Source organism: Drosophila erecta, unplaced genomic scaffold (genome assembly GCF_003286155.1).
Source record: "Drosophila erecta strain 14021-0224.00,06,07 unplaced genomic scaffold, DereRS2 tig00000000-arrow-pilon, whole genome shotgun sequence".
Taxonomy (NCBI): Eukaryota; Metazoa; Arthropoda; class Insecta; order Diptera; family Drosophilidae; genus Drosophila; species Drosophila erecta.
In genome coordinates, this window is record NW_020825194.1 from 19,888,478 (window position 1) to 19,915,285 (window position 26,808).

Genomic DNA, 26,808 nt, shown 5'->3' on the forward strand with positions numbered 1-26,808 from the left:
TAAGAGCATTTTAGCATCTCCATCCGCACCTTAAAGGAAGCCAAAACATTCTTTAAAATATATCATATGGATAGGTTTACTCGGATATCGATAACAACAGGGCTACGAGCTATCGCTATTTTCAGACTTGTGGCAACCCTGTTTTCAAAGGCGCAGCAACAACGACGCGCTGTTTGCAACAAAGAATCCAATTTCAGAATTTCTGTTTAGAGTTGTTGAATAATAGGAAATGGAGTCGCCAGCGGTGAACGAAGTTGCAGCCGGCTTGGGCGGTGAGAAACTGGAGGTGTTTCGCAAGCTGAATCTCCTGGAACAGCATCGCGTGGAGAGCTACAAGAGTTGGCCCTTCCCAGAAACGGCATCCTGCAGCATTTCGAAGGTACGGAAGTCCCTGAAATGTTTAAAATACCCGAATGACAGTCTATGATAACTAATCCACAGATGGCCGAAGCGGGGTTCTACTGGACGGGCACCAAGCGGGAAAATGACACCGCCAGCTGCTTTGTCTGCGGGAAAACCCTCGATGGCTGGGAACCCGAGGACGATCCATGGAAGGAGCACATCAAGCATGCACCCCAATGCGAGTTCGCGAAGCTGTCCTGTCCCGAAAGGGATCTAACCGTACGTTCCTAATGCCTAACCTGGCATCTTATACTTATATCTTAAACTTGTAGGTGTCACAATTTCTCGAAATTCTTGGAACCGTCGTCAAAGGCAGCATAGAGAAAACCTGCAAGGGCTTCAAATCGAGCTTCGTGAGGGAAAACGAGGAGCGTCTGGATGAGTTTACGCATAATCAAAAGTAGAGCGCTAATTTTGTAAACCCTAAATATATACCTAAATAACCTACTATTTATCAAGATTGTCAATAAACCGCAATGTTAGTCCCATTCAATGTACCAAAACTCGTGTACACATGTATAGCAGTAGACTAAGCTCGAATATGCAGCAAATTCTGAAAGTCTTTAAATGCAAACAAGTCTGCCTCGTATTTGATCCCAAAACATCCCTGCTGCACGGTCATACTGAACAGCTGATAAGAGCCAACAAAGCATTCGTTATGCTGAAGCGCAAGTTGAATCAGCAGAAGGACAGTCTGGAGGATGGGGAGCCCACGAAGTCTGCGCCCAGGCAGGATAGTACATCCGATTTCTTCGCTGAGCCGCTGTGGCAGAAATTCTATGAGACCGAAGTCAGGTTGAATGAGGCGCTGGACAAATTGGCTGCTCCTGCAAGCACCCCGTTCATCTATAACCCGATAGTGTATGCGTCCCAGCTGCACCGCGACTACTTGCGTCTTTATATGGACGGTCCCAAGAAGCTGGTATTTGTTGGGATGAATCCGGGACCCAATGGAATGGCCCAAACCGGAGTAAGAGCACATTCCTGCAGACTATCCGATCGCATTGACACATTGTCGCGCTCCGCAGATTCCCTTTGGCAATGTGCGCACGGTAAAGGTGTCAATGCAGCTGGCAGGACCGGTGGACCAACCTCCTGCCGTGCACCCCAAACGTCCTGTCACTGGCTTGGATTGTCGGATCGAGGAGCCCAGTGGCGTGCGTCTGTGGGAACTATTCCTCCGATTGGCAGGCAGCATGCAGATCTTCTCCCGGCAATGCTTCGTCCACAATTTCTGTCCGCTGGCGTTTTTCGGCGCAGACGGCAAGAACATAACACCCAGTGAACTTACTGGGCCCTACAAAAAGCAGCTTAGAGATCTGTGCTTGGAAACCCTGGAGGAGCAACTGGAGCTGCTTAAGCCCCATGTCATTGTGGCTGTGGGGGAGTACGTCCTCAGTGCACTGAAGCGTTTGGCATACGGCAAATCTCACTCCGTTCTAGTGCTCCGACTGCCGCATCCGAGTCCGCGGTCCGCCAATAACACCAAGTGGCCCGAAAAGGCGCAAGCGTTTTTGGAGGAGAACAACCTAATCCGATTCATGCGGAATGAATCCTGAGTTTGCAAATTTGCAACTCCTTAGACTCAGAAAACAAATTACAAACTTTTCAAATTCCTTATTAGATATACATATGTATGTATGTATGCATATGGAAATTACTGCGTAGTTTATAACGTGATCTCTGTAAGAGAAAATCAAAAGAGAAAAATGAATCATTTATTTTCAGCATTAAATTATTTAGCATAGCTAGTGAAAACTGTGAAATAGTATTCTCCATTTTATTTTGAAACACTTATCTCAAGTTTTTAATTATTTGGGTAATACCCCAAATACAAAGCGTGATTTCACCTTCTCTACGTGACCGCTGTTGAAGTGACCGTTCACCGTGATCGCCAGCTGTTGCGCAGTGCTGGAAAGCGCCGCCAGAGTGAGAGTTACCCATTGTTTTTGTTGACCTGGTCATTTCATCTCATCTGCGTGCGGCTTTTCACCCAGTTTGCCCGAGTCTATTTCCATGCCAAATGGCCGCCTTCATGGAGGAAGCGTTAGTGGAGGCGAGGCGGGCACGTGACGCCGGCGAGGTGCCCGTGGGCTGTGTGTTCGTTCATGGGGGCAAGGTGGTCGCACGTGGCGGGAACGAGGTGAACGTCCACCGGAACGCCACTCGCCACGCGGAGTTCATTTGCATCGACGCGATCCTCGCCAGCTGCCGCGAGCGCCGACTGCCGGCCCGCCAGCTGTTCAGCGAGATCACTGTTGTGGTCACCGTGGAGCCCTGCATCATGTGCTCCGCCGCTCTGCACACACTGGGCGTCAAGGAGATCATCTACGGCTGCGAGAACGACCGCTTTGGAGGAAAGACGGTAGTCGACGTGGCCGCCGTCGTCGGCCAAAGGATCGAGATCACAGGCGGTGTGCGGGCGGATGAGGCGATGGCTCTGCTAAAGGATTTCTACAAGGGCGACAATCCGGCGGCACCGCCACAGGCCAAGAAGAAGAAGTAGGAGCAGCTGGTGGGGCCAACAGCTTTCGTGGAGAAGGGGTAAGTATAAACGTAAAGAATTTGCCAGCGAGAACGATACATTTTTTGTTTTTTAGGGGCATGCATGGAGTCAACCACTGAAGGAAGCTATTACAGTCATTGAAATAATTTAAAATTATGATAAAATTATAGAAGAATAGTAGAATGCGAAACTCCACATTTTCGGAAATTCCAACCACTTCCAGCGGTTAAACTCCGGAATTCAGCAGATTCATTATTTACAAGGGAACAAGCCAATCAACGTATTTATTTTACAGAAGAAAAAGTATTCCGTCGAAAGTATCCTGAAATAGAGAACGGATTTAAAAACACTCAAGCAATAGAGAAACTACAATCCCATGATGAAATTGCCTCAATCATCTGCATCCTGGAGGAATATATTCGAAGTAAAATAAGTACCACTGCATCATTCTTCGACGATTTCTGTATATGATCCAATTTATTATAATCTTTAAGCATAGTCTAAGATATTTTGTATATGGCGTTCAGAACGTATGTTTTAACTCTAAACATAAATACAATTACTGCATAAAAGCTACAACATTTACGTGTGTGTAGTGAAGGCTGTGCCTGTTTCCACTATAGGAAGACTACTCAAAACCTTTTGTTTCCTTTCCAAATGCGTAAAATGCAGTCTCGCAGTCCGACACCAAGAATCTAGTTTACCCTCCAACAATCGAAGCAATATATTATTAAAACATATAATTGTATTATAGGCTAACTCTAAAAATGTATACTTTTTTAAGTTCCCATTTATAGATGTGTATTTGTCGGAGGGCTGCACCCGTGCTTAACCTAAAGTAATTTCCCTACGTCCTAAGCTAACTCTTCTGTTCGATCGTTTGCTGTGCCAGCTTATTACCTCGACCGCAATCAGCTAGTTAAACTGGCCATCAAGCACAAACAACTGGCGCAGCAAACAAACAATGGCGGGCGACTAAGTGAATCTAGACTAAATCTAATTAAATGCGCATGCTGCGGCGTCTATGGCCAATGTTGAGCCACTCCAGCGGCACGTTTCCGCCCACATTGTAGGTGGTGGGACTGCAGTTGAGCAGCTTGCGGGCGGGCTCGCATCGCCGGCTCACGTTCCAATAGGCGAATCCCTGCGGACAGCGGTGGATCTGGCCCTCGATGCGACCCGTCAGCTCCGAGAATCCGCACTTGACGAACAGCTGGCCGCACTGGTCGTTGTTGAGCGCAAAGTGACCCTCATCCGGGCAGAGAGGATCCGTCGTGCTGATTTGTACCTGATGACGGTGAACAATTAATGACATTATTTTGTATGGAATGACTACACTGCACAATTACTTACCACATTCTGAAGCCTCGTTTCCTCTTCGAACAAGTTGGTGGTCCTCTTCATATCCTTGGAACACTTGTCGCCTGCCGGCGGCTTGCCACAGCTGCAGGACTTGTCTTGGTAGACGGTTCCATTGGGGCATTGGAACACCACGATGTTAAGGTCGTTGCTATCGGCGCTTTCACTGCACTGGTAGAACATGCCGCACTTCTCCGGATGCCGACGGAATCCAGTGGGGCAGACGTACACATTCTGTCCTGGACCGGTTTCGGGACAAGGAGCGGAGGCGTTGGTACCGGGCGCAGGATTCTCTGTGGTGGTGGTGGACTGCGTCGTTGAGGTTTCCTCCCCAGTTATGGTCGTGGTTTCTGGCTTGGGTGATGTGGTAGTGGTCTCCGGTGTTGCTGTGGTGGTGGTTGCGCCGGAAGTAGTGGTTTCTGTGCTCCCGGAAGTTGTGGTTTCGGGGGCTACTGCGGTGGTGGTTTCAGGAGATGATGTGGTGGTGGTCTCAGGAGCTGATGTGGTGGTGGTTTCGGGAGCTCTCGACGTGGTGGTTTCAGGGGCCTTCGAGGTGGTTTCAGGTGTTCCAGAGCTGGTCGTACTCTCCGTCGTACCAGGCTCCGTGGTAGTTCCCGGCGTGGTCGTCTGTCCAGATGAGCAATTGCCAGACACCTGGTCGGCGTAATTGCAGGTTTCGGTGGACGTGTCCCAAACAGTTCCCTTACCGCACTTGAAGGCATAAACCTGATACTTGCCGTTTTTGGCCGCATCTACGCAGCGGTAATAGCGACTGCAGTCTTCGGGATCTGGGAAGAATCCTTCCGAGGAGCAGTTATAGTTAGGCTGTGGTTCCGGCTGAAGAGTGGTCACTGAACCTTCGGAAGTGGTGGATTCTGGACCCTCCGTGGTTGTAGTGGGTTCAGGTTTGGCTGAGGTTGTGGGCTCTTCAATGGCGTTGGTGGTTGTAGGAGGTAGTGTGGTCGTGGTAATAGGTTCGCCGGTGGTAGTTGGCTTGTAGCCCGGAGTAGAGGTGGTAGTTTCTACCGGAACAGGCGTTGTTGTTGGGTTGTAGCCCGGAACAGAGGTTGTTGTTGGATTGTAGCCCGGAATTCCTGTGGTGGTGGGCTCTTGAGTGGTCGGCTTCTGAGGATATTCGGTAGTAGTTGGTTTCTGGGGCTGCTCTGTGGTGGTCGGCTTCTGAGGATATTCGGTAGTAGTCGGTTTCTGGGGCTTCTCTGGTGTGGTAGTTGGCTTTTCCGGATATTCAGTCGTCGGCTTTTGTGGTATTTCTGTAGACGGTTCTTCGGTGGGCTTTGTGATGGGCTTTGTCACTGTGGTGGGCTCATCCGTTGACTGCGGAGTGGTGCTTCCGGGATCCTTGGACTCTTCACTTGGTGTGGTAGTGATTGGTTCAGCGGGTAACTTCGAGCACCTCGGAATATTCTCCATGTAGTCACAGGTCTGAACTTCTTCATTCCATCCCGTACCCTTGGGGCACGTAAAAGTGTACTTTCTGTAGGAGGCTCCAGCGTTGATGCATCGGTAGTATTTCCTGCAATCTTCGGGATCGGCCATGTAACCCTCACCTGTGCATTCCGTGCCCGCTGGTAGGGGCTTCATAGTGGTTGTAGACGGTGGTTGCGTGGTGTTCTCCGGGCTCGAAGTAACCGTTGAAGTGTCTGTTTCCGAACTGATTGTTGTTGTAGTGGGTGGCGCTCCAGTTGTTGTAGTGGGGGGAACCCCAGTTGTTGTAGTGGGAGGCAAAGTAGTTGTTGTAGTGGGAGGCAATCCAGTTGTTGTAGTAGGAGGTAAGTCCGTGGTTGTAGTAGGAGGTAAGTCTGTGGTTGTAGTAGGAGGCAATCCAGTGGTTGTAGTAGGGGGCAATCCAGTGGTTGTAGTAGGAGGCAATCCAGTTGTTGTCGTTGTGGGTGGAGGTGTGGAGGCTGAGGTTGTTCCATTTGTTGCTGGCTCACAAGGCGGTTTGGAAGTGGTGCTTTCAGTGCCAGTATTGCAATTGTGGAAATTGTGGTTGCAGGTCTGCAGATCCTGGTCCCAAACGGTGCCAGCTCCACATTGGAATGGAACTGGAGTAAAGCCACCTTTGTTGTTCCTAACACAACGGTAGAATTTGGAGCAGTTGCTGGGATCGGCCATAAAGCCCTCCGACCTACACTTGCCATCCGTATTGGGCAACTGGGTGACAGGAGATGTTGTTTGAGTGGGTGAAGCTGTGGATGGAGAAGAAGTGGTTGGTCTGGCAGTTACTGGACGTGGGGTAGTGGGCGGACCTGAAGGTCTCGATGTAGACGATGGGGCAGAAGGGCTGGAAGTGCTTGCGGTTGTTGGCCTGGAGGTCGTAGGTGGAGCAATTCCACCGCATTCCTTTACTGCCCACGCATGGTTACAGGCCTGCAGTTGGGCATCCCAAACAGTGCCAGGACCGCAGCTGAAGGCTACCATATTGAAGCCGCCTCTGTCATTGTCGACGCAGCGATAGAACTTGGCACAATCCGATCGATCGCCTATAAATTGTCCATTAACCTTGCAGGTCTCGGAAGGATTTGGTTTTGCTGAAGTCGAGCTGCTGCTGGAGGAGGACGAGCTGGAGGACGTTGAGGATGAACCTTGATTATTGTTATTGCTTGATGATGATGAAGACGATGATGATGATGACGAGGATGTCGATCCATTTCCAGACGAGCTCGAACCAGAAGAGGAGCCACTATTGGAGGAGGAGCCTTGATTCGATGAGCCACCGCTGGAAGAAGCGCCACTGTTCGAGGATGAGCCTGTATTGGAGGAGGAGCCACTGCTGGAGGATGAACTGGAAGATGACCCGCTGTTCGAAGAGGAACTACTCGAGGAGCTGCTGGTGCTGTTAGAGGAACTTCCCCCTTGATTCACCACCTTTTTGCATTTAAGCGGCTTGGTCTGGATCTGGTCAGGATGGTTGCAGCTGTTGGCCTCAGGATCCCATAGAGTGTTTGGTGGGCAGGTGAATGATACTTTCGTATAACCACCCTTACCATTATCCACGCATCGATAAAACTTGGAGCAGTTCTCGTTGTCAGCCAGGAAAGTTTCCTCACTTTCACATTTCTCTGCCGGCTTGAAAGGTTTTTGTGTAGTGGATGATGTCTGGTTAGACGACGACGATTGATTGGAGGAGGATTGATTCGAGGATGACTGGTTGGACGAAGAACCTTGATTGGAGGATGATCCCTGATTTGAGGACGATCCCTGATTTGAAGATGATCCTTGGTTGGAAGAAGATCCCTGGTTAGAGGAAGATCCCTGGTTCGATGACGATCCCTGGTTAGAAGAGGAACCCTGATTGGAAGATGAGCCTTGGCTGGAGGAAGATCCCTGGTTCGATGATGATCCCTGGTTAGAAGAGGAACCCTGATTGGATGATGATCCTTGGTTCGAAGATGATCCCTGGTTGGAGGATGATCCCTGGTTCGAAGAAGATCCCTGGTTGGAAGACGATCCCTGGTTGGAAGACGATCCCTGGTTGGATGATGATCCCTGGTTGGAGGATGATCCCTGGTTCGAAGAAGATCCCTGGTTGGAGGATGATCCCTGGTTCGAAGAAGATCCCTGGTTGGAGGATGATCCCTGGTTCGAAGAAGATCCCTGGTTGGAAGACGATCCCTGGTTGGAAGACGATCCCTGGTTGGATGATGATCCCTGGTTGGAGGATGATCCCTGGTTCGCAGAAGATCCCTGGTTAGAGGATGACCCCTGGTTAGAAGATGGTCCCTGGTTGGATGATGATCCCTGGTTGGAGGATGACCCCTGGTTGGATGAAGAGCCCTGGCTTGATGAGGATCCACTACCATTGGCCATAACCTTGCATTGCTCCTTTTGCACATCCGTAGGATGGTTGCATCCCTTCGTATCAGGATCCCAGACCGTTCCAGGGGAGCAATCGAACGGAACTTTGTTGAAGCCACCGCTGCCATTCTCTACGCAGCGATAGAATCGGGCACAGTCTTTCTTATCAGCCAAATATGTTTCCGTATCCTGGCAATCACCATCGGGATTGGATGGCTTTGTTTGGGTGCTCGTAGAGTTATTGCTTGTGCTTGAGGAGCTCTGGTTGCTAGATGTGGATGAAGATGAGCCTTGATTGGAAGACTGATTGTTCGATGATCCTTGGCTGCTTCCCTGATTGGATGATTGGTTGCTGGATGAGCCTTGATTGCTAGACGATCCTTGATTGCTGGATGAGCTCTGGTTGCTGGACGATTGATTGCCAGATTGATTGCTTGACGAGCCTTGATTGCTGGATGAGCTCTGGTTGCTGGAAGATTGATTGCCAGATGAGCCTTGATTGCTCGATGAGCTCTGGTTGCCTGAGGATTGATTGTTGGAAGAGCCTTGGTTGTTGGAGGAGCTTCCACTAGATTGCTGTCCAGAGTTGTTACTTCCACTCGACGAGCCTGATTGAATGTTGCATTTCTTCTTTTGATCCTCAGTGGGCAGATCGCAGACCTTATCCACTTGGTTCCAAACGGTACCGGGACCACAGGTGAAAGGCACTTGCTCCAATTTTCCGTCCTTATCCTTGCGGCACCTGTAGAACTTAGCACAGTCTTCTTTATCAGGGATATAAGTGTTTTCATCCTCGCACTCGGTGGGCACGGGCTTATTGGAGCCACTGGTGTTCTGGCTGCTTGAAGAACTCTGATTGGAAGATTGATTGTTGTTGGAACTCTGATTGCCGGAGGACTGATTGCTCTGATTGTTGCTGGAGCTTTGATTGTTGCTAGAGGATTGGTTGCTGCCCGAGTTTTGGCTGCTGCTGGAGCTTTGGTTGCTGCCAGAATTTTGAGAGCTTTGGTTCTGGTTGTTGCTGGAGCTCTGGTTACTGTTGGAGGATTGGCTACTTCCCGAACTTTGGTTTTGGTTGCTGCTGCCAGCGTTTTGCGAGCTTGAGCCTTGATTGCTGCCGGAAGTCGTGCTAGATTCCTGATTGTTGCTAGATCCCGAGCTAGACTCCTGGTTGTTGCTGGATTCCGAACTGGACTCCTGGTTGTTGCTGGATTCCGAACTGGACTCCTGATTGTTGCTAGACGTGGAGCTCGACTGATGACTGCTGCTGGACGTAGAGGACTCTTGGCTTGAGCTGGAGTTGGATGTCGAACTGGATGTGGAACTGGAGCTCTGAGAGGAGTTCGAGGAACTGGTGGCGGAGGAAGAGCTCTGCTGGCTGCTGGCGGTAGAGTTCTGGTAACTGGTCTGCGACGACTGTGTTGACGTTTGGCCGGCATAATAACCATCGTTCAGTGGAGCAGGCTGATTGCGGCATCCTCCGTTGGCACGTACGTCAAACATATGGTTGCAGGACTGAAGGGACTCGTCCCAGGCCGTGCCATCTGAGCACCGGAAGCCGATTTTGTTATAGCCTCGGCCGTTCGAGATGCAGCGATAAAACACGGTGCAGTCGCTGGGATCGGTCATGAAGCCATCATCCCGGCACATTATGCCATCCGCGTCCGCTGATCCAACGGCGCGCAGGGATGAGGAGCTGGAGAAGGATATGACAGAGACGCCGTTGAGACCAGCCAGACCGTAATTTGTGGGCAGCCGGTGGGTCGACGCATATGTTCGCAACTCATTGGCCGCAGGTGTGACGGCCAGGTTAAGCATCGCATTGCGGTCATCCTGTCCGTAGTCGTCCTGCTCCCACTTCTCCATGCTGCCGCCGTCCACCTCGTTCACCTGGTCAATGCACTCATCCCGCCCAGCCATTGCTGGTGGCAGACACATGCGCAGGGTGCGCGAGAAGACCGCGTCCTCTGGACAGGCCAGGAGGTAGGGTTGGATGTACTGCCCCGAACGCCGCTCGCAGCGGTAATAAATCCGGCAATCGTAGTCGTCCGCAAACAGACCTTCTCCAGGGCAGTAGAAGGCCACGTCTGCCAGGTCCATCGGCGATGGAATGTCTGCAAGGAACACAGATGCGACGGTTTTAGTTTTTGGGATCTTAAAACATGGTGTTTTAAAACAGGAAACACGTCCTAAAACGGCCTATGCGCTTTTAGAGCTGAAGGAGATCAAAATAGTAAGTTTGTTATTTCAAACCCTAGATGACAGAGAGGATTCATTGGATTTCAAATTGAGACATTAAACGAATCGATTTGACACCTTCAATGATACGAGTACAAACACATTGAATTGAATAAACCTTCATTTGCTTTCAATGAACTATTTTGTGGAGTGAAAAATGCACTCTGCTCCTTGCTGCAATTTGTTTTCGAAACGAAGAGTATCAATCTGCAAATTAGCATACTTTTTTTTTTTAATATATATGGCCAGGCAATTTGAAATCGCCCGCTGGAACAAACCATTGAACTGAAACTTCCTGTCACAAATTCCGTCGGCTGCATATATTACATACTCGTATATATATGTTTATATAGATATATAACTTGTATGACACAGCTATCTACATATATTTTGCTCAATTTCGTTTGACATTTTCCGCGCTCGTCTTTCGTTTTTCGTTGCGGGATTTTTCGCGCTGTCAAAATAAAATTGATAATTTATTGTCATTCAATGTGCGAGAGTCCTCTTTTTCAATTTTATGTGTCGTTCCTGTTGTTGTTGTTGTTGTTTGGTGGTGGCATACGCAGACTTTGCCTTCCAATAAATTTAAATGCATTTATGGCCGTTACAGCGGAACAAATTCATTTTGAAAATGAATTGTGAGTATGTGTTTTTCCTTCTACAAGTTTTTTTCGGGATTTTTCCAGCTCTTTTTCAAGTGTTTGGTAATAAAGAAGGCCAGCGGGCTGCGAACATTGTAAATGCGCGGCTAAAAATTAGAGCGGCTCTAGGCATAAATTCCCATCAGTCAGTGCCTAATATATTTGATTTCCTTTCCTTCCCTGCCTGCCTGCGATTATCAGAGTGTGTGAGCCATTGGCCAATGCTTTATGGCTAGAATGGTCGGAGGCCATATATTTCTTATGAAAATTGCCAAATTTAATGGCCATAAAATTTAATTATAGCAAATGTGGTTTGGCAGCAAGGACGAGCATATTTCTTGGGGGAGAATTTTGTCAAATTGATGAAACATTCCGTGTTAGGTGGTGAGCAGAAAAGGTTGCACAAATTCGTTGGAAAATTAATTTGAAGCAAATTGATTGGTAAGAACTATCTGGTCAGTGTCAATACAAATGAAATGTGAGGTATGTTTTTATGGAATCGAATTATAGAAAAATCAACGGAATACCAATCTAATTACTTTTGTAGTTGTCATATCTTAATGGTAATATTTAATGTAACCAAATCTTCAAATCACTTTCAGGAAGTATTTAAATAATTAAGTTGCTCCTAATTCCTTATGACCCCCAGTATTTACACGCCCATTTGCAACATTGGTAAAGCGCTTAAATTTTACATCTAACCTTTTGCCCGACTGCAGCCGAAAATCCAGCAAACTAATTTAATAGAACGCCTCACAGCACACGGCTCTTGGTCCGCTGCCCCCTCGGCAAACAAACATAAAGTTTCAATTTGTACACGAAAGCCCAAAAATGCTAAACCCATTACCCAGATGGCGGCGAAGGATGGAGCATGGATGGAGCATGGAGCCTGGAGAACGGAGAATGGAGCGATGAAGATGTGTGTGCCACCAAGGATCTGATGCCCCGTACTCCGTCCTCCAGCGTTGAGGGAAAATTGACCGTTTTACGATTTTAATTATATATGATGTGTACTTTGGAACTTATGCAAAATGAAACGAAGGAAGCGGGCGCGGCAATGCGACCGCAAAGTTGTGCGTACCACCACGCCGGAAACCCCGCTGCCCACATCTATACATATTAATATTAAAGCATACATATGTATGCCGTATACAGTAGTCCCTGGCATCTGCCAACCGGGAGCAGGCGTAACATGGTTAGCCACAATCTGACCGCAGAACATGGCCGCAAATAGTTTCGGATATGCCATTGCCACGCACCACCCAAAAACACCCATTAAGCCGCCCAAAAACAGGCACCCCTCCCCGCTCCCATACTCTGCATGGAATGCCCCTCGCATTAAAATTTCAATTTTCAACATTTAAGCACGTTACGGTTTACGAAAATTTAGTTATAGTTATAAAAGCATGCATAGGTACGCGTTCTGAACTGAATTCGCCCCTCTCGCCTTTCCTTTTTTGTCCTTTTTTGCCCAGTGTAGGCATAATTTCCATGGGCCAGCCAGCTGGTGAAAATGACAAAAAGCGATGCCCATTTTTCACTTGATTTTTCCTCGGTAATTAAATATTTAGTGCGCGGTTTTACGCCTCCATCCACGACTAACTGCCATTGAGTTTGCCTCGCTGATCAGCAATGCTGGCAATTCCATTTTCATTTGATAAATTGGAGGCTTCCAAGTAACCAACTGTAGTCATACTTTTAATAGTTGATTGTCAACTGGGGCCGTTTGAGCGTACATTGTCGCTTTGGGCTGTTTCGTGGTCGTGTGTATTTGTTGCAAGAAGTCGCAATGGTCCTTTAAATTAAATTAGTCATTAAAAGTTTGGTCATTATATTCAGGGCCGGATGCTGCGGCCTTGTTTTGATACCACTGCCGCAGGGGTTTTGCATTTTAACTGACTTGGATATGGACTAAAGGTGTAAGCAAGGGAGTTGCTAATAATAAAAAATAATAATAATAACTATAATATAACTAATAACAATAATAAGGTACACATAGCTTTTTGTTTGATCGTAGAAGTCTTTGTTTAACACTAACAGCCCTATTTATTTATTCATGTATTTGATGATATATTTGTTTAGGGCTAAATTTGTTTTCTCAGCATGTGTTCTTTAGGGCCAGTTCCCCACTGTGGATGTACTTATGGTTACATAGCACAGCTTACCAACTGGCTAAATGATTTTACTGACATGATTCCATTACTTACTATGGCTTAGAGAGTGCCATAAAAAGGGGTAATTCGAATGTCAGTTAGCAGTCTGACATTAGAAGCTTGTCGCATCCTCTAATATCCTTAACTCCATGTCTGTTTTCTCCATCTGCTCCATCGCTATCGCCGTCCCACTCCATCTGGAAACTCCCGAGGGCTTTGTAGTTGCAAGTTGTAAATATGATATTTGGATTTTTGAGCTCTCGCCCATCGTCGAGCTGGCAACTCGGTAATTTCATTTGCCTCTGGTGGCATTTTACGCCTGTGCCTCCGTGGTGAAACGAGCGAGTGGACGTACGTGTTGGCCGGATAGTCCGGATAGTCCGGATTCCGGAATAGGGATATAGTGGAGAGCCGTATTTTCATTTCAAGTACATGTTTATGCCACGCCCATTTCATTCAGTTCCGCCTGCTCCGCTCAAATTTCATGGTGGCAAATGACCAGCTACAGGAAATTCAATTTATTATGCAGCCTGACAGTTTTTAGCCATTCTCTCTCTAAGATGACAGCTTTTTCTACTGCTCCAGCTAATGCACTGCGAACAAATCTATTCGAAGTATTTGGTATGGAAACTTAACAAGCTAATTAAATACTGCTGTATTCTAAGTCCAATCTACTTTTTAAAAATGTTAGTCTCATTATTTTGCATCGGTTTTGGGCAAACACTTAATAGCTATAAATGTAATCGAGTTTTTTCTCAGTGCTCTACGGCTTCTTTTCCCGATCCTGTGCTACTGCTGTATGACAGCTCCAGTGGATGAAAATGAAACAGAAAATAAAAATGAGTGAACTTCTCGCTAATTCTGGCATCTGTCGGGCTTCATTTTGGAGTCTCCTTTGAGTTTTAGTTTTAGTTTTTTCTACTTCGGCACCGATTTCGAATGCGATGCGCCAGATGCATTTGAATTTCGCGCTGCGCTGCGCTCGAGCAAATTTTAATATTGGCAACGTCCTTGAGGACATCGATTGTTCGCTAGGATTTTCGCTGTGGCCAGCAGTTCCAGTCATTACTCATACGCAGCGTGTGACACAATCGCCACTATGCATTATTCATGGCGATGCGGCTGCGCTGGATAAACTTGTCGCAGAAGCTGACGACAGCTGGCAGGAAAATGTTAAATATTTAAATGCCTTTTACCACCCGAAAGCGACTCCCCATCTCGAAACCATCTCGCTGGGAATTGCCTTTAACTAGGAGCAATTAATTTGAATTTGAACTATTTAGAGGCACCCGCACTCATGGCGAGGAGGCGTTGCAAATGGCAGGGTGGGTATCTGAGTCCCCAGGACCTGCCATCCTGCCGGTAAATTAAGCATAAAGCGCTTTTAGTTACAATCACGTTCGTCTCAATTAAACTACATTAAATTCAATTAGCAGGCAACAGGAACACGAAATGAAAGCAACATTGTCATTACGGTTTCAGGCAAAAGCATCTAAGGTACACTGGAAGAAGTGCTTACGAATAGGATTCATCTTATAAACTATATACAATTTATGGATCGATTTCCTGTTGATCTCTTATGACAAACTTAAGCTATAAACTCTTTCTTAATCGGACTTGTTTGAGGAATTAAACAAACTATATTCGCTCCAATACAAGTACTAACACAGGCCGTTCCATTTACCACAATTTGAAGCTGTTACCGAAATGACCTGAAATACTTTCCGCGCAGTGCAGCAACGATAAGAGCATCGTCTTCTGGCCAGGAAGAAGGACTCAAGACGCAGGACAGCCAAGAAGGTGGAGGCAAAAATCTAGCGATGGCCTGACTGACAATTGACTTTCATTATTTCTTACATTCCTGGCTGCATTATTGAGGCCGGGTGCTGGGATATTTGACAGGACGAAGGAGGTCCTTTGTGGAGCGCAGGCTGTCGCAGGCGCTGCTGCCGTGCCGTGTTAGTTTCCCAGTGTAATTAGGTTTAATATTTAATTTAATTGCATAAGGATACACGCACACAACTACAACGAAACCGGTACCCATAAAAGCACACGCGCAGAGACAATGTTGGCCATTTCGCAACTGCTGCTAACTGAAATTATGATGAAAGCAGCAGCAAAGGCTTTTACAGCGCCAAGTGGGCGCAGTGGAGCCACAAAAGCCGTAAGGTGAAGGTCAGTCTTCCTCGATGGCTTCCTCGAAAGTGGAACGTGCCCGTCTTAGCCGGGACTTAACTGGGTGTCCGGTTATCCAGTCCTTTCGGCCAGTTACTAGTCACTTGGCCTGGCCAAGTTACTTCATTTGGCACTGCTGACCTCCTTGGGGCTGCATTATTATCACTGGAGTTTTCCTGCCGACTTATATTATGTCCTTGCCATGGGATTATGGCGTGTTAGCAGGTAGTTCGTGCCCTCCACCTGCCCTAAAGATATATAGGCGTATATATACGGCGGTGATCTGGCGATGAGGTGGTCATGTAATGAATTGTGTGCCAGGCAGCCTGATGTTTTGTTTGCTGCTCAATTTACTCAGACAGTTAATCACATTGCGTGAAAGCTAATGTCATTAGGAGGACTTCGTGCTCCGCTTACACACCCACATACTTTATGTTCCTCTGCTAGGGCATAACGAATAAATTTGCCATCAAATTCTGCGTCGATGCCTCAAACAACGTGGCTTTAACGGAGTTACCTATTTATCGGACCGCCGAGTGAGAAAATTGTTTGCCCTGAAAATATGCCTTCATTCAGTAATACAGAGTCGTTTTAATGGCTAATAGTTGCGTACATTTGTTCGGCTTTTTAAAGCAAACGAAAGTTTCCCCAAAGTTGCCTTAAAGTAGCCGCACATATGCCAAAGGAAACCCCTGCTACGAACAATTGATCAACTTTCCAGCTATTGTATTCACGTATCGGAGTAGGCCGACACCCTTTCGCTCCACACCCCTTTCATAGCCATAGTTTGGCTATACTGCAACAATAGCCCCCGGATATTGGGCGTATAAAAAGTTACATATGTATGGCGCAAATTTAGTTGCCAATTGGGGGACTGTGTTCGCTTGGCCCCGGGGTCCTCAATTAATTTCATTTAGGGAGTGGTGGAGTGGCGCACAAGGAGGCCCCCGGCTATAGCTAAACACATCCAAACAAAAGAGCCAGACACACACAATATTTTCAATTAAGCTGCTGCAATACCAGCAGAATAATAACAATTACAACATGTACGAGCACAGCTAAAGCGGAATGGTTTAAAGGAAAGAGTTTGAGGTCCTTTCTTGGAAATGGCTTTCCGTGTGCAATCCGTCGTTTCAGGATGAGAGCGCCTCCTTTATTTTAGATATATTTCATTAAAGAATCCCTATTTTATACCAGGAAGTTCCATAAAAAAGGAAACTTTTTGTTAACCAATACTTGCTTTCTAAAACCTGATGTGAAAGAGAGTCATTGCATTTTATTCAAGCTTTACCACTGTAGCTTTTTTCGAAAGATAACATTTTTCAAAAACATCCATTACTGAAACGCCATGCTTCGTTGTAAATTTATTGGCAAGTAGAAGACCGTGTAAAATTTCAAAGTCCTCGGTCCTTTTAACTCTGTTCAACGTCAACCACGAAACAAGCCACAATTGGATGTGGGAAATAGGTGATGGAGGTGTACATATCGTGTGTTCCATGGAGTGAAGACGCTTGTGCTGGAGCAATTACTGAAATACACGACGAGGGAGTGGGCCAAGTTACATGGAGTACTGTAAATGAATTGCTGACAATTAGTTCAATTTGTTGGCACAGTCAGCAGTCAGCTGTGGCAAGCTGGAAAACTTGGAGTGCGGCAATCAAAGCAGCTGCCGCTGATGAGACCCCAAATCCTTGCCCACTGTTGCGGCAATTGGAGTTCTTCTTGTCCTGTTTATGGTTATATCAGAGCAAACTTTTTTATTGCATTAGTTCTGTGTCAATAACAATAAAACATAGCAGTGCAGACCAAGGGACTAGTGGATCATTAGCTTGATTTTATGCGGCACTCAGGTGCTTCAATCAAGGTTGGTTCAGTTATCAGAAACCAAATATAAACATATATCTGCGAGTATTCTATCTCCATCCTTGACTTTCCGACAATTTCATTTTATTTTCTATTCAGCATGCAGCCTTCCAAGTACAAAATTCAAATTGAGTTTGAAGAGCTGTAGTTCAACACTTCCCATCAATTAAATATTTACATCCCTCGAATAGGTCATTAACATTCATTTAGCTAGCAAAACAATGCCATGAATAAACAATTAAACGTTTCGACTGTCCGAGGCAGACAGTGAACTTCTCGGGAAGAACAAAAGCACCACACTTGAGAACTTTACGGAAGTGCTTTTATTCGCTACTTCTGGGAAAAGAATAGATTCGCAGCATCTTGGGTTTCGGAGTGGACAATCAAAGAGTCAACAATTTTCTATAAAAATGCCAACAGCGCGTCGCAAATTGCAATTCAAGCTATGCACGTGTTAATTATTTATGCCCCTACTCCTCACTCCTCAATCCTCAAGAAAAATTCCACGCCCGGTGCGATAAATCAGTTGGCCATAAGAAGCTATCGCCTTGCAAATTCCACCACTTGCGCAGGAAAAGAGTTCCTCGTATAAATTATACAAATTATTATTTAACTCCTAGCTGCACAAACGACTGTGCACTGCGAGAAGTTAGTGCAGAGAAGAAAGCCTAAGTTATATTTAAGGAATATTTCGAATAAATATCTAAGGGCGTATTTAGATACAATTGGAGGGTATCTTTGACTTAATGAAAATGATATAATAATTCACATAATAACATTTAAATATTTGAGTATCTTTTCCCATGTACTTCCTGGCATGTGACTGGCTTCTTGGTCTGGCCGTAGTTATGCACAGACAAATCGCTTATTTAGATTAGAGCTGACAACCGAAGTGGGGAAATCTTCTGCGGAGTCAGAAGAAGCAGCTCCAGAACGCAGGCGCGGATACACAGATTCAGATACTTATATCCGCAACTGGTTGCAAGATCTTCATTGCCCTCAAATTTCAGGTTTGCTTGCTTTGCCGAAGGAGGCGTGCTCATGTTGTTCAACAGGCTAACAAACTGTCTACTTAGGTTAAGCTCAGCTAGGAAGTAATTGTGGGGCGAATCCGCTGGCAACCAGTGATCATTTTCAATTAGAGACCCCATCGTGGGGCGTGATTTAGAAGCTGTTGTGGGTAAGACGGTAGCTTGATTCCGATTATGGGATAAGTGCGGGAGCATCGCTTATAAAGCCAATGCTAACGAACCAATGACTGCAAGCACTTTGCAGATTGTTGTTAGATTAGCGTTCGTAATAAATGAGCCAGCTCCTTGATGGAAGGAGCCGGTGTTGTCTAGACTTGGGATTGCCAAACAGCAAGCTGAAGGTAGAAAACTCTCTACCTGACTCGGCGCATTTGTCATAATAAAATTAGCATTTGCCTGGGTCAACAGGAGACGCAGGACAGCAGGATAGCAGTTCAGATACACAGGATGCAGAAGAAATGGGGTTGGCCGCAACGACAAAACTTATCGCCGTGTTGACAGACCCGCCGACTGGAAAAGGAAGCAAAAGGACAACCTGGAGGTCGTGCCTTAAAGTTAAGACCCTTTTGAAAAACAAGCCACTTTCCGTGAATAGCTTTGAGTGTAGGCAACAACTAGTCAGATCAATTGAAGTGCATCACCATACTATAAAGGGGTATCAAAAAGTCGTCATCAGGGGACACTGTACAGTTTATTATTGCGCCCCTGTAAGTGGGAGGATGCGAAAACGTTTCCTGTCTGGACGATAAGCATTCGAGTTGCCCTTACAAAATATTAACGAAATGACCAATTCAATTGGAACTCCATTAGCCTCACTTTCTATTCCCGCTCGATTCGATTCTCGATTCGCTTTAAACGGCCAAACAAATTGCATTGCATCCCTCAAATTTCGAAAAAACTACAGAATACTTCGACTTGCCAGCGGCGATATTGTGCTGACTAAACGGAAAGAGTCCGGCATGTAAAGCGAAATCAAATCACGTACAGTGTCCGTTCCGTTACTGGCCAATATCTGCTGACCAAATATCACGCAGCTGCAACAAATCAAAGAGCCAAATTCTGGCGCCCGGGCGGACCGACTGCTGGTTCAAGTGCTAAATAAATTGAAAATTCTAAAATTTTAATAAAAATTGTCGCAATATTGCAATAAAATTCGCATGATTGCCAGCCGCCCCTCTTCGATTCATGGAATTTTTGATTTTTAAACCGTCCACTGGTATCACGTGAAATTCTTTTCAACCGTCAACTGCAACACCGTTTTGATAAATATATATATGTGTCGTCTGGTTTTTTTGACTCTGCCACTTTGTGCATTATTTTAGTTGATTTGGGGATTTTGTTGATGATTCATGCAGGAAAAATGCAGGTGGAAATTCATCCTGTTTTCGTGTGATTTGATACCGATACTATTCCAGTTTAGTTGGTACTGGCACTTCCTTCGCTCAGCAAGTTTTTCTGAATATCATCTAATATCTATAACTAACATGGATATTTAATAGGTACATAGATAGTAACTTATGATTTGATAAATTGGCTAAATCGCATTCTAAAAGAATCAATAAATTATGGGTTAAATTATTTCTCTTTAAAAACTCTGTACTTCATATGCAATGATTCGTGCCCATACCCATAAAATAAATTTAATTGCATTTCATGCCGTTTTTAAAGCGAAACTATCAGATTAATTAATAATATTTATGTGCGGTATTGGATGCACACGCCGAAACAAGCGGAAGGCATTGTTTGCCCGTTCGATTTTGACAGATACATAATTAGTTTTTGTACACCATAAGGCCGCAGGTGCCGTTGCTGTTTTCATTTGGCGGATGCACCCGACTATATAGTATATATGGGTATTTTTTTAAGCCACAAAAGCTATCTATGCCGGCGCATTTTATGCGATGGAGCTGCGAATGAATTTGTATAAATGTTTATGGATATTTACCTCGGGCGGCGGCGGCGCCAATGCAAAAGCCGAATAGCAGCAGGCGGCAGAGCCAACTGGATGTGGATGTCCTTGTCGCCATTTTGTCGAGCTGTGAAAATGGCGGCGTCTTTGGCGCCACTGCGTTTCTGCTTTGCCAAAAAAATGTCACAACAGCTGCAAAGAGAGAGTGCCGGAAAGAACGGATATAAGTGTTAAGATATTTGCTTGAAATTCCCTGTCCCAGGGCAAAACAGTTTGATTTCTAAACGCCACTCGGTGAATTTCACGGAAAACATTTACTTTCAATTAGACTTGCTTCTCCTCACCCAGTCCCAAGTTCCCCCACTTCACAGGCAGCGCAATTTTGCGCACCATAAAACTCAAATCAATTTCGCTAATTAGCAAATGTCTCGAGTAATCAGAGAGTGTCTTTTGTAGGAGGTGACTTGTACACTGTGCAACAGAATAATTAAAGAGTAATATAACTAATAATGAGTGCTAGGCGGCAGGGAGAGCTAAGAGTATTTATTAGAAAACATAATTAGTAACAGAAAAATACATATAAAATAAACTACGATGAAAAGTTATTTGTAAATTTTGATAATTCCATTAAAATTTATTATGGATAAGCAATTGCAGAAGGAGGCTTATCCCCAAGGGAATGTAAGTGAAATTTCCTTCGAGAGCCGATAAATTATATTAAGCTTGTGCAGAGTGAGCAGGAAGGTGTATTGCATGAGGAAATGTCCCCATTTTCATTTCCATTCCGCGACAACTTTTTTCACCCCCTAGAAGTCATCTTCACGCCTCGTTCGGTTTCATTTCCACGATTTCCATGCTCACATTCCTCGCTTTTGTCTCCGCCATTTAATAAGTTAATTGTTACTGCTGTTGCACTTTTGTCGCTTTTGAATTTATGATTAGCCACAACCGCCGAGCGCTGCAATCAGAAGCCAAGTATTTAGCGCTGCTCAAGGACTGGACCCCCAAGATGTGCCCACTCACTGCCCATTCGCACCACGTTACTAGCCCACCCATTACACCGCCCATTTTGAGTTGGCCAAGTTCACTTTAAGCCAGCAGTGACAGTGCCACATAAATGTCAACTGCTGCGGTCCTGCTGCGCTTTATGCAGTCCGACTTTTATGCATTTCTAGTGCTTCCCCTCCGATACGATTCATGGCTGCCAAGGACTCCACATAGTCCTGTTTCGCCGTGCCGCAGGACCCCATCCTCCATCCCTCCATCCTCCATCGCTTCTTGACTCGTCCGAGTCATTATTGTCGTCTGCTTTTTTCACTGGTCGCTGTAACTGCTGCCTGACTTTGTGTCAACTCCATAATTATAGTTTCTGCCATTTTCTTATAGTTTTCGTAACAAAAAAAGTTTCAATGAGCAGGGCACAGTGGTCTTAAATTGGTTTAGTTTTTGTTTTCGATTCGCTGCTCAATGAGTAGGTTTATAACCTTGTTACTAAAATCAATATTATTTGTATTTGAATTTCTATTTTAGGCATGAGAAAATATAAATACTAATGGGTCTAAGCTGTAGAGCTTAAAGTTAAGGGATTTTATTTTAGCGATTGATGATAGGAAATCCCTAAAAGGTTAGGCAATTTTGATGTACCAGTGTTAGTAGACACCTGGTATCCCTCGATTTCAGTTGTAGCTCAAGTGCATTGTGCTTTTGTTTAATCTTAATGGGTCTGAAAATTCTTAATCGACACAGAGCCCACGGTCATGGAACTTAAAGTTGCTCTACATGGAGTGTGGCAGCAGCCATACACATAAAACTGCAGAGATTCTATTAACCCAAGAAATTATGAGAAATGAAAACTTATTACGAGAAGTCATTAAAATTCAAAGAATTAAAACTTGAAAAAGTAAAACTGAAAATGAAGCAAAGCCAGAGCCAAAGCCAAAGCCGAAGCGTTGTTGCCACCGATGTTGCTGCTTCTGCATTCCATATATATATTTAATATATATAGTAATATATAAGTTTGTGAATCGGGAAAGTCGGGCAGCCGGACAAAAACTGTCGACGACTTATGACAAAGCGAAGGGGTGGGTGGGGATAAAGAAAAGGCAGTGCCTGCGTCACTGGCAGTGCATTTTCCTCTTTTCAAGTTTCAACTACTTGGGCGGCAAAGGAAAGTCATAATTGTTAATGGGCTTTTGGCTTAAACGAGTTTTTACTGCGAAAATGCCTCCGCACTGCGAGTGTATAATGCCGAATGCTGTTTAAGTTTTAATTAGATTTTTAATATCACCGAATGTGAAATATGGCCGGCGCAGTAAGTTAGATTAAAAAATCGCTCTCTATGATGGATGTTAATTCACTTTTTGTGCGCAATTGCATCGTGATTTTTTACATACAAGTACCACCTATTTATTATCATGTTTTCTGTTGTTTGCTGCTGATTGTGTCCTGTTTTTATGTCTTTTAATGCACGCCTGGTTTAATGAGCCGGCTATTAAGGCGCACCATCATTACGCAATGTCAGTTGCCGCTTTTATCAATGTTTCCTGTCAGTTTCGAGAACTTTGCGCCGCGTCACGACGTCACGAGTGTCAGCGCCAGCGATTTTCATATTCACTCTGCATTTTTATCAGCCATTTGCCAACTCATTAAGCCAACGTCAATGCTCCACCGACCACCTCCCATTATTTTCCCCCCGGGCCGTGGATCTGATTCTCCTTGATGATGGCTTGGCTGCATTTAAAAAACGTCATAGCCGATTGAGTTTTACATGCTTTTAATTGACGTCGTCGTCGTCATGTAATGAAATTTAATTTATACTGCTCGCCATTACTAGTAATTCATACCGATGCCCAGCAGGAAGGTCTCGTATATATTCTTCACTATTAACTTTAAGCCCAAAAATGTGAGAATTCGTCTTGTTTAGCTACAAGCAAAATGGCGTTTAAGTAACACGTTTTAATACGTTTAATATTTAGTTTTACTAAATTTTCCCATAGAGAAACTACACCTCAATTTTACTCCAGCCAAGTGGACGAGAAAATGCAGCCGACGGTTGAGTGCAACACATCTGTAATCGTACCCTTTTATAGACAAACTTGTTTAATATATACATATATTTATATATATTTTATGGATATATTTATATATGTTTTATGTAGAGTGTGCTGTGGAATAATATCAGCCATGGAGCGTGACTGTCAAGAGCCGGACAACTTGAAAATTTAGAATGCACTCGTGTTGTCTATTAACTTGTTATGTGATGTTATTTTAGCTTGTTCACATTTTCATTTTGGAATTTCACTTCAAACTACAAGAATTATACCCATGTATGGTATTAGCTTACAGAATAATAATAAAAATAGTGGTGTGTACTACTTGTTTGGACTTAAATAATAATGAATCGCTTTCTTTAAATGACTGATCGTTATTTTATATAAATATTTATCTAGCAGTCACATATTTCTATAATTTATCCCTTGTGCTGCACAAGAGTTTCGAATAATCTCAATATGCATTAATAAACACTCAGTTTCAGTTGCGAATCCAAATGGTAATGAAGCCAAAACAAGTTTGGCACGATAAAATTAAGGTGAGATTAACTGCCAATTAAGGCTTAAATAATTTAATGGTCAAACATTTTTCTGGCCATTTCGGCCAATTCTGGCTGATGTTAAAGTCGCGTGCCCGCAAAAATATGTACATGTGAAAAAAGGAATGAGTGGAATGCAAATAAAGACGGGGAATAAAATCGGTTGTCACGATTTCAATGAAAATTAAAAATCCCAGCATGCAGTGAAACGACGGCCAAAAGCATTTTAATTAAAGTCGACCAGCGCCACAGCGGTCTAAATTGTTGTTCGCACACCAAAAATATTAATTGACTTTTCCGCTGGCCGTCGCGACAACGCGGCCCAAAACATCATTAACGCAAATATAATTACGTGACAATTCGATGCTTTTGCCGGTCACAAATCGCAAATCAAAAAGCGAAATTAATTATAGCCATCGCAGCCCGCGAATCCGAGGCGCGCTGAGCCTCCCAAGGGATCAATCAGTGCAAAGTCGCGAAGGTAAACAATGGAGCTCCGGTCTCGGCATTCATGCAAACATGGCTCGCTCCACGATTCCCAGTGTCCAGTCAGGCGAGGTCCTTTGGCGGTGGGAGAAAGGAAAGGGTCGCCGACGCTGTTTAACTTTGAAAAATTAAAATCCACTTGGGTACCCAGCCCGAAACCCCTCAGAAAAGCCAACAGAGAAAAAATGCCACTCCGCGGATAGTCCCGCATTTTTCAATGGCCAAATAATAAAGTCCCAAATGTCAGTTGGGAGTTATAATCTGTTTGCCGCTTTTTCATGGTCGCCATTTGACTGCCGGCAGCAAAAAAGGGGTATATTCCGTATCTGAAGAGGCTGGCAGAGCTCATAAAGATGTCAACTTCGGTGGGATTATCTGTTTAATTGATACTAATAAATCGGGTGTTCCAATATATAGTTTGTATATACTAGGAAAATAGTTGAGCTGGCCACTTGCAAAAATATAAATCAATGTTTTCATAAAATGGCTTATATGTGGCGAGCGCTAAAAATTTATGAAATATAATTGGACTGCTGCTGTATATTCGGATTTATATGCCTAAAGTATATATAAAAGCAGCTAAAAAATATTTGTTTAAATCATACACTTATTAAAAATATTTTTAATTACCAAATAAATAAAATGAATGAAGTTATAGGGTATTTCCATGGTCGACCACCTCACCTTGCTGTTCGTTCGGTCTGCTTTCGACCCCCTGACAATGTCGATTAAATGAAACGTAAATTTGCAGCAATTACGAGGGTAAATATGCATTAAAATAAATTTGCATGCAATTATTTTTTGGCACATCAGAGTCTGATGAATTCATCGAATTATCTTGCTGCAGATTTATCATTGTTATTCGTGTTTTGATTTCTACGTTCACCATAGACCCTAATTACCAGTCAAAACAATGGCAAATTAGATGCAAAACTTTGATGTTGTTTGCTGTACTTGGTCCCCTTCAATAAACCGATTTGTTATTCGCTTCGGCGAATTGTTAGGTGTTAGGTGTTAATTCTAGAACACAACATTCTTTCGGTGACATCTCGTTTATCAACTTGAAGACAAAATCTTCGAATTTGGTTTTGTCTGCATATCGGTGGCATTGTGTTGGCATTTTATGATAAATGGCTGGGAAATGTGAAAGCGGATTTCTGGCTTTTGTTTTTCCTGCTTTTTTATATGTTTTCGGTGCGGGTGTCGAGTGGAAAGCGGCTTACAAGTTGTTGATCTAAGTTTTGGCCAAAGGAAAAACGGAAGCGGAATGTGAAACATTGCCTTTGCTAACCTAATTTCCAGAGCTGTTATCCCGACTTTCTTCTATAAATAATATGCCCCGCCCCGCGTAGAGCATGTGCCTCATTTTAAATAAACATTTAGCATTTTCTCTGTGCATTTTTCGGTTTCATTTCTTCTTGATATTCCTGGCCCTGTTTTGCATACATTTTCCCAGCGAATTAAAAAAGCGCACAGTTTTGTTGGAGATAAGCTACTCAAAGATTTACGACCATCTCTCTCTCACTCGCATTGCTGTTGTTGTGCGAAATTCGGTAGCTAAAATAGGGAAAAGTGGGAGGAAAGTTGGCATAAACAAGGCCAAAGCGTTTCCAGCGATTTGGCGTGACAAATCCGGCACGATTTTGGAGCTATCCGTGGCAGACGCAACTTTGTCGCAGATTTATATGCAGTGTCACTGGAAACGGTTTATCACTTTGGCCTAGGCCTGTTCGTACCTTTTTGATGATGGCAGCCCGGCCCAGCTCAGCCCAGTTCAGCCCAGCTCCGAAATCCTTGAAGGATCCACGGAAACCCCTCCGATTTTGGGCCAAAAGGTTGAAATTTTCCAAAGACAAATTCCCCATAGATTTAGTGCAATTTCATTTACTTTTGTCTTCGCATTTAGTGAGATTTGTTAGCCAGTTGCTTAAGTCGCTTGTCAGATGGGATGGTTTTGGGTTTTGGTATAGGTTGGGCTTTCATTTCACACAATATTTGATGGCCAAAAAACGGAAAACTGAAGACTCTTTTCTTTGTTGTCCCGGGAAACCTGAAGAATGGTCTGCGCTCTGATGCCGGGTTTATATTTTTAAATTGCCTTTGAACAAGTGTCGAGAGCGTTGTCCTTAGCAACTCTGCGGAAGTATGGGCATTTTCGCCCATCCTTGGGCGGCTTTACTTCTGTGTGTCATTAGTGGGCTTAGAGCACTTCCTTTTGAGGGACAACACGAAAAACCGCTTGGACAAACTGCCCTCTCATTCAATCTTTCGGCATTGGCTGCCTTAACTTTTGGCAACAAGCTTGGGAAAATTTACAAATTCCTAATGATGAGCAATTTTAATTATATGCCCCACAAGCGTACATGCAGTACGTGCACTCAGAGAATTTCAATGTTGCTCTTTTTTTTTTTTGGAAAATAATGCCTTTGTTTTAATAATGTAAGTTTGTTTTTCTTTTAAAGAATTTGGATTTATTGATCTCCCCACTCATAATCACATAAAGGAATTCCTCGCTTTTGGCCTAATTAATATTTACGCTAGTAGGTTTTTCGCAGTGCGTTGGCGCTCATTATATTATCTGCTCACTCTGCCGTAGACCTTTTTGATGTCAATCACTCAGGCGCTTAAGGAGCTGTC

The 26,808-nt window shown here is 44.6% G+C and overlaps 4 protein-coding genes across 4 annotated transcripts in view; 3 read left to right on the plus strand and 1 right to left on the minus strand.

Moving 5' to 3' along the window:
• Window positions 1-100: 100 nt before the first annotated feature.
• Window positions 101-904, plus strand: LOC6552326 (baculoviral IAP repeat-containing protein 5). The gene is made up of 3 exons (XM_001979749.3): window positions 101-379; window positions 442-621; window positions 675-904. Exons 1-3 carry the CDS (start codon window positions 230-232, stop codon window positions 804-806), a joined length of 462 nt encoding a protein of 153 aa, XP_001979785.1. The 5' UTR covers window positions 101-229; the 3' UTR covers window positions 807-904.
• A 110-nt stretch (window positions 905-1,014) lies between these two features.
• LOC6552325 (single-strand selective monofunctional uracil DNA glycosylase) lies at window positions 1,015-2,020 on the plus strand. Its single transcript, XM_001979748.3, has 2 exons — window positions 1,015-1,372; window positions 1,431-2,020. The coding sequence occupies exons 1-2, from the start codon at window positions 1,061-1,063 to the stop codon at window positions 1,959-1,961; spliced, it is 843 nt and encodes a 280-aa protein (XP_001979784.1). The 5' UTR covers window positions 1,015-1,060; the 3' UTR covers window positions 1,962-2,020.
• Window positions 2,021-2,282: 262 nt separating this feature from the next.
• Window positions 2,283-3,546, plus strand: LOC6552083 (tRNA-specific adenosine deaminase 2). Its single transcript, XM_001979747.3, has 2 exons — window positions 2,283-2,946; window positions 3,003-3,546. The coding sequence occupies exon 1, from the start codon at window positions 2,426-2,428 to the stop codon at window positions 2,906-2,908; it is 483 nt and encodes a 160-aa protein (XP_001979783.1). The 5' UTR covers window positions 2,283-2,425; the 3' UTR covers window positions 2,909-2,946; window positions 3,003-3,546.
• A 69-nt stretch (window positions 3,547-3,615) lies between these two features.
• The window catches only part of LOC6552082 (serine-rich adhesin for platelets), a 39,967-nt gene continuing 16,774 nt past the window's right edge, over window positions 3,616-26,808 (minus strand). The window contains exons 2-5 of the mRNA XM_001979746.3: window positions 20,133-20,288; window positions 8,070-10,200; window positions 4,262-7,961; window positions 3,616-4,196 (exon numbers count right to left, since the gene is read on the minus strand). Coding sequence (XP_001979782.3) covers window positions 3,909-4,196; window positions 4,262-7,961; window positions 8,070-10,200; window positions 20,133-20,288 — 6,275 coding nt within the window. The 3' untranslated portion in view covers window positions 3,616-3,908. The remainder of the gene's footprint in view (window positions 4,197-4,261; window positions 7,962-8,069; window positions 10,201-20,132; window positions 20,289-26,808) is intronic.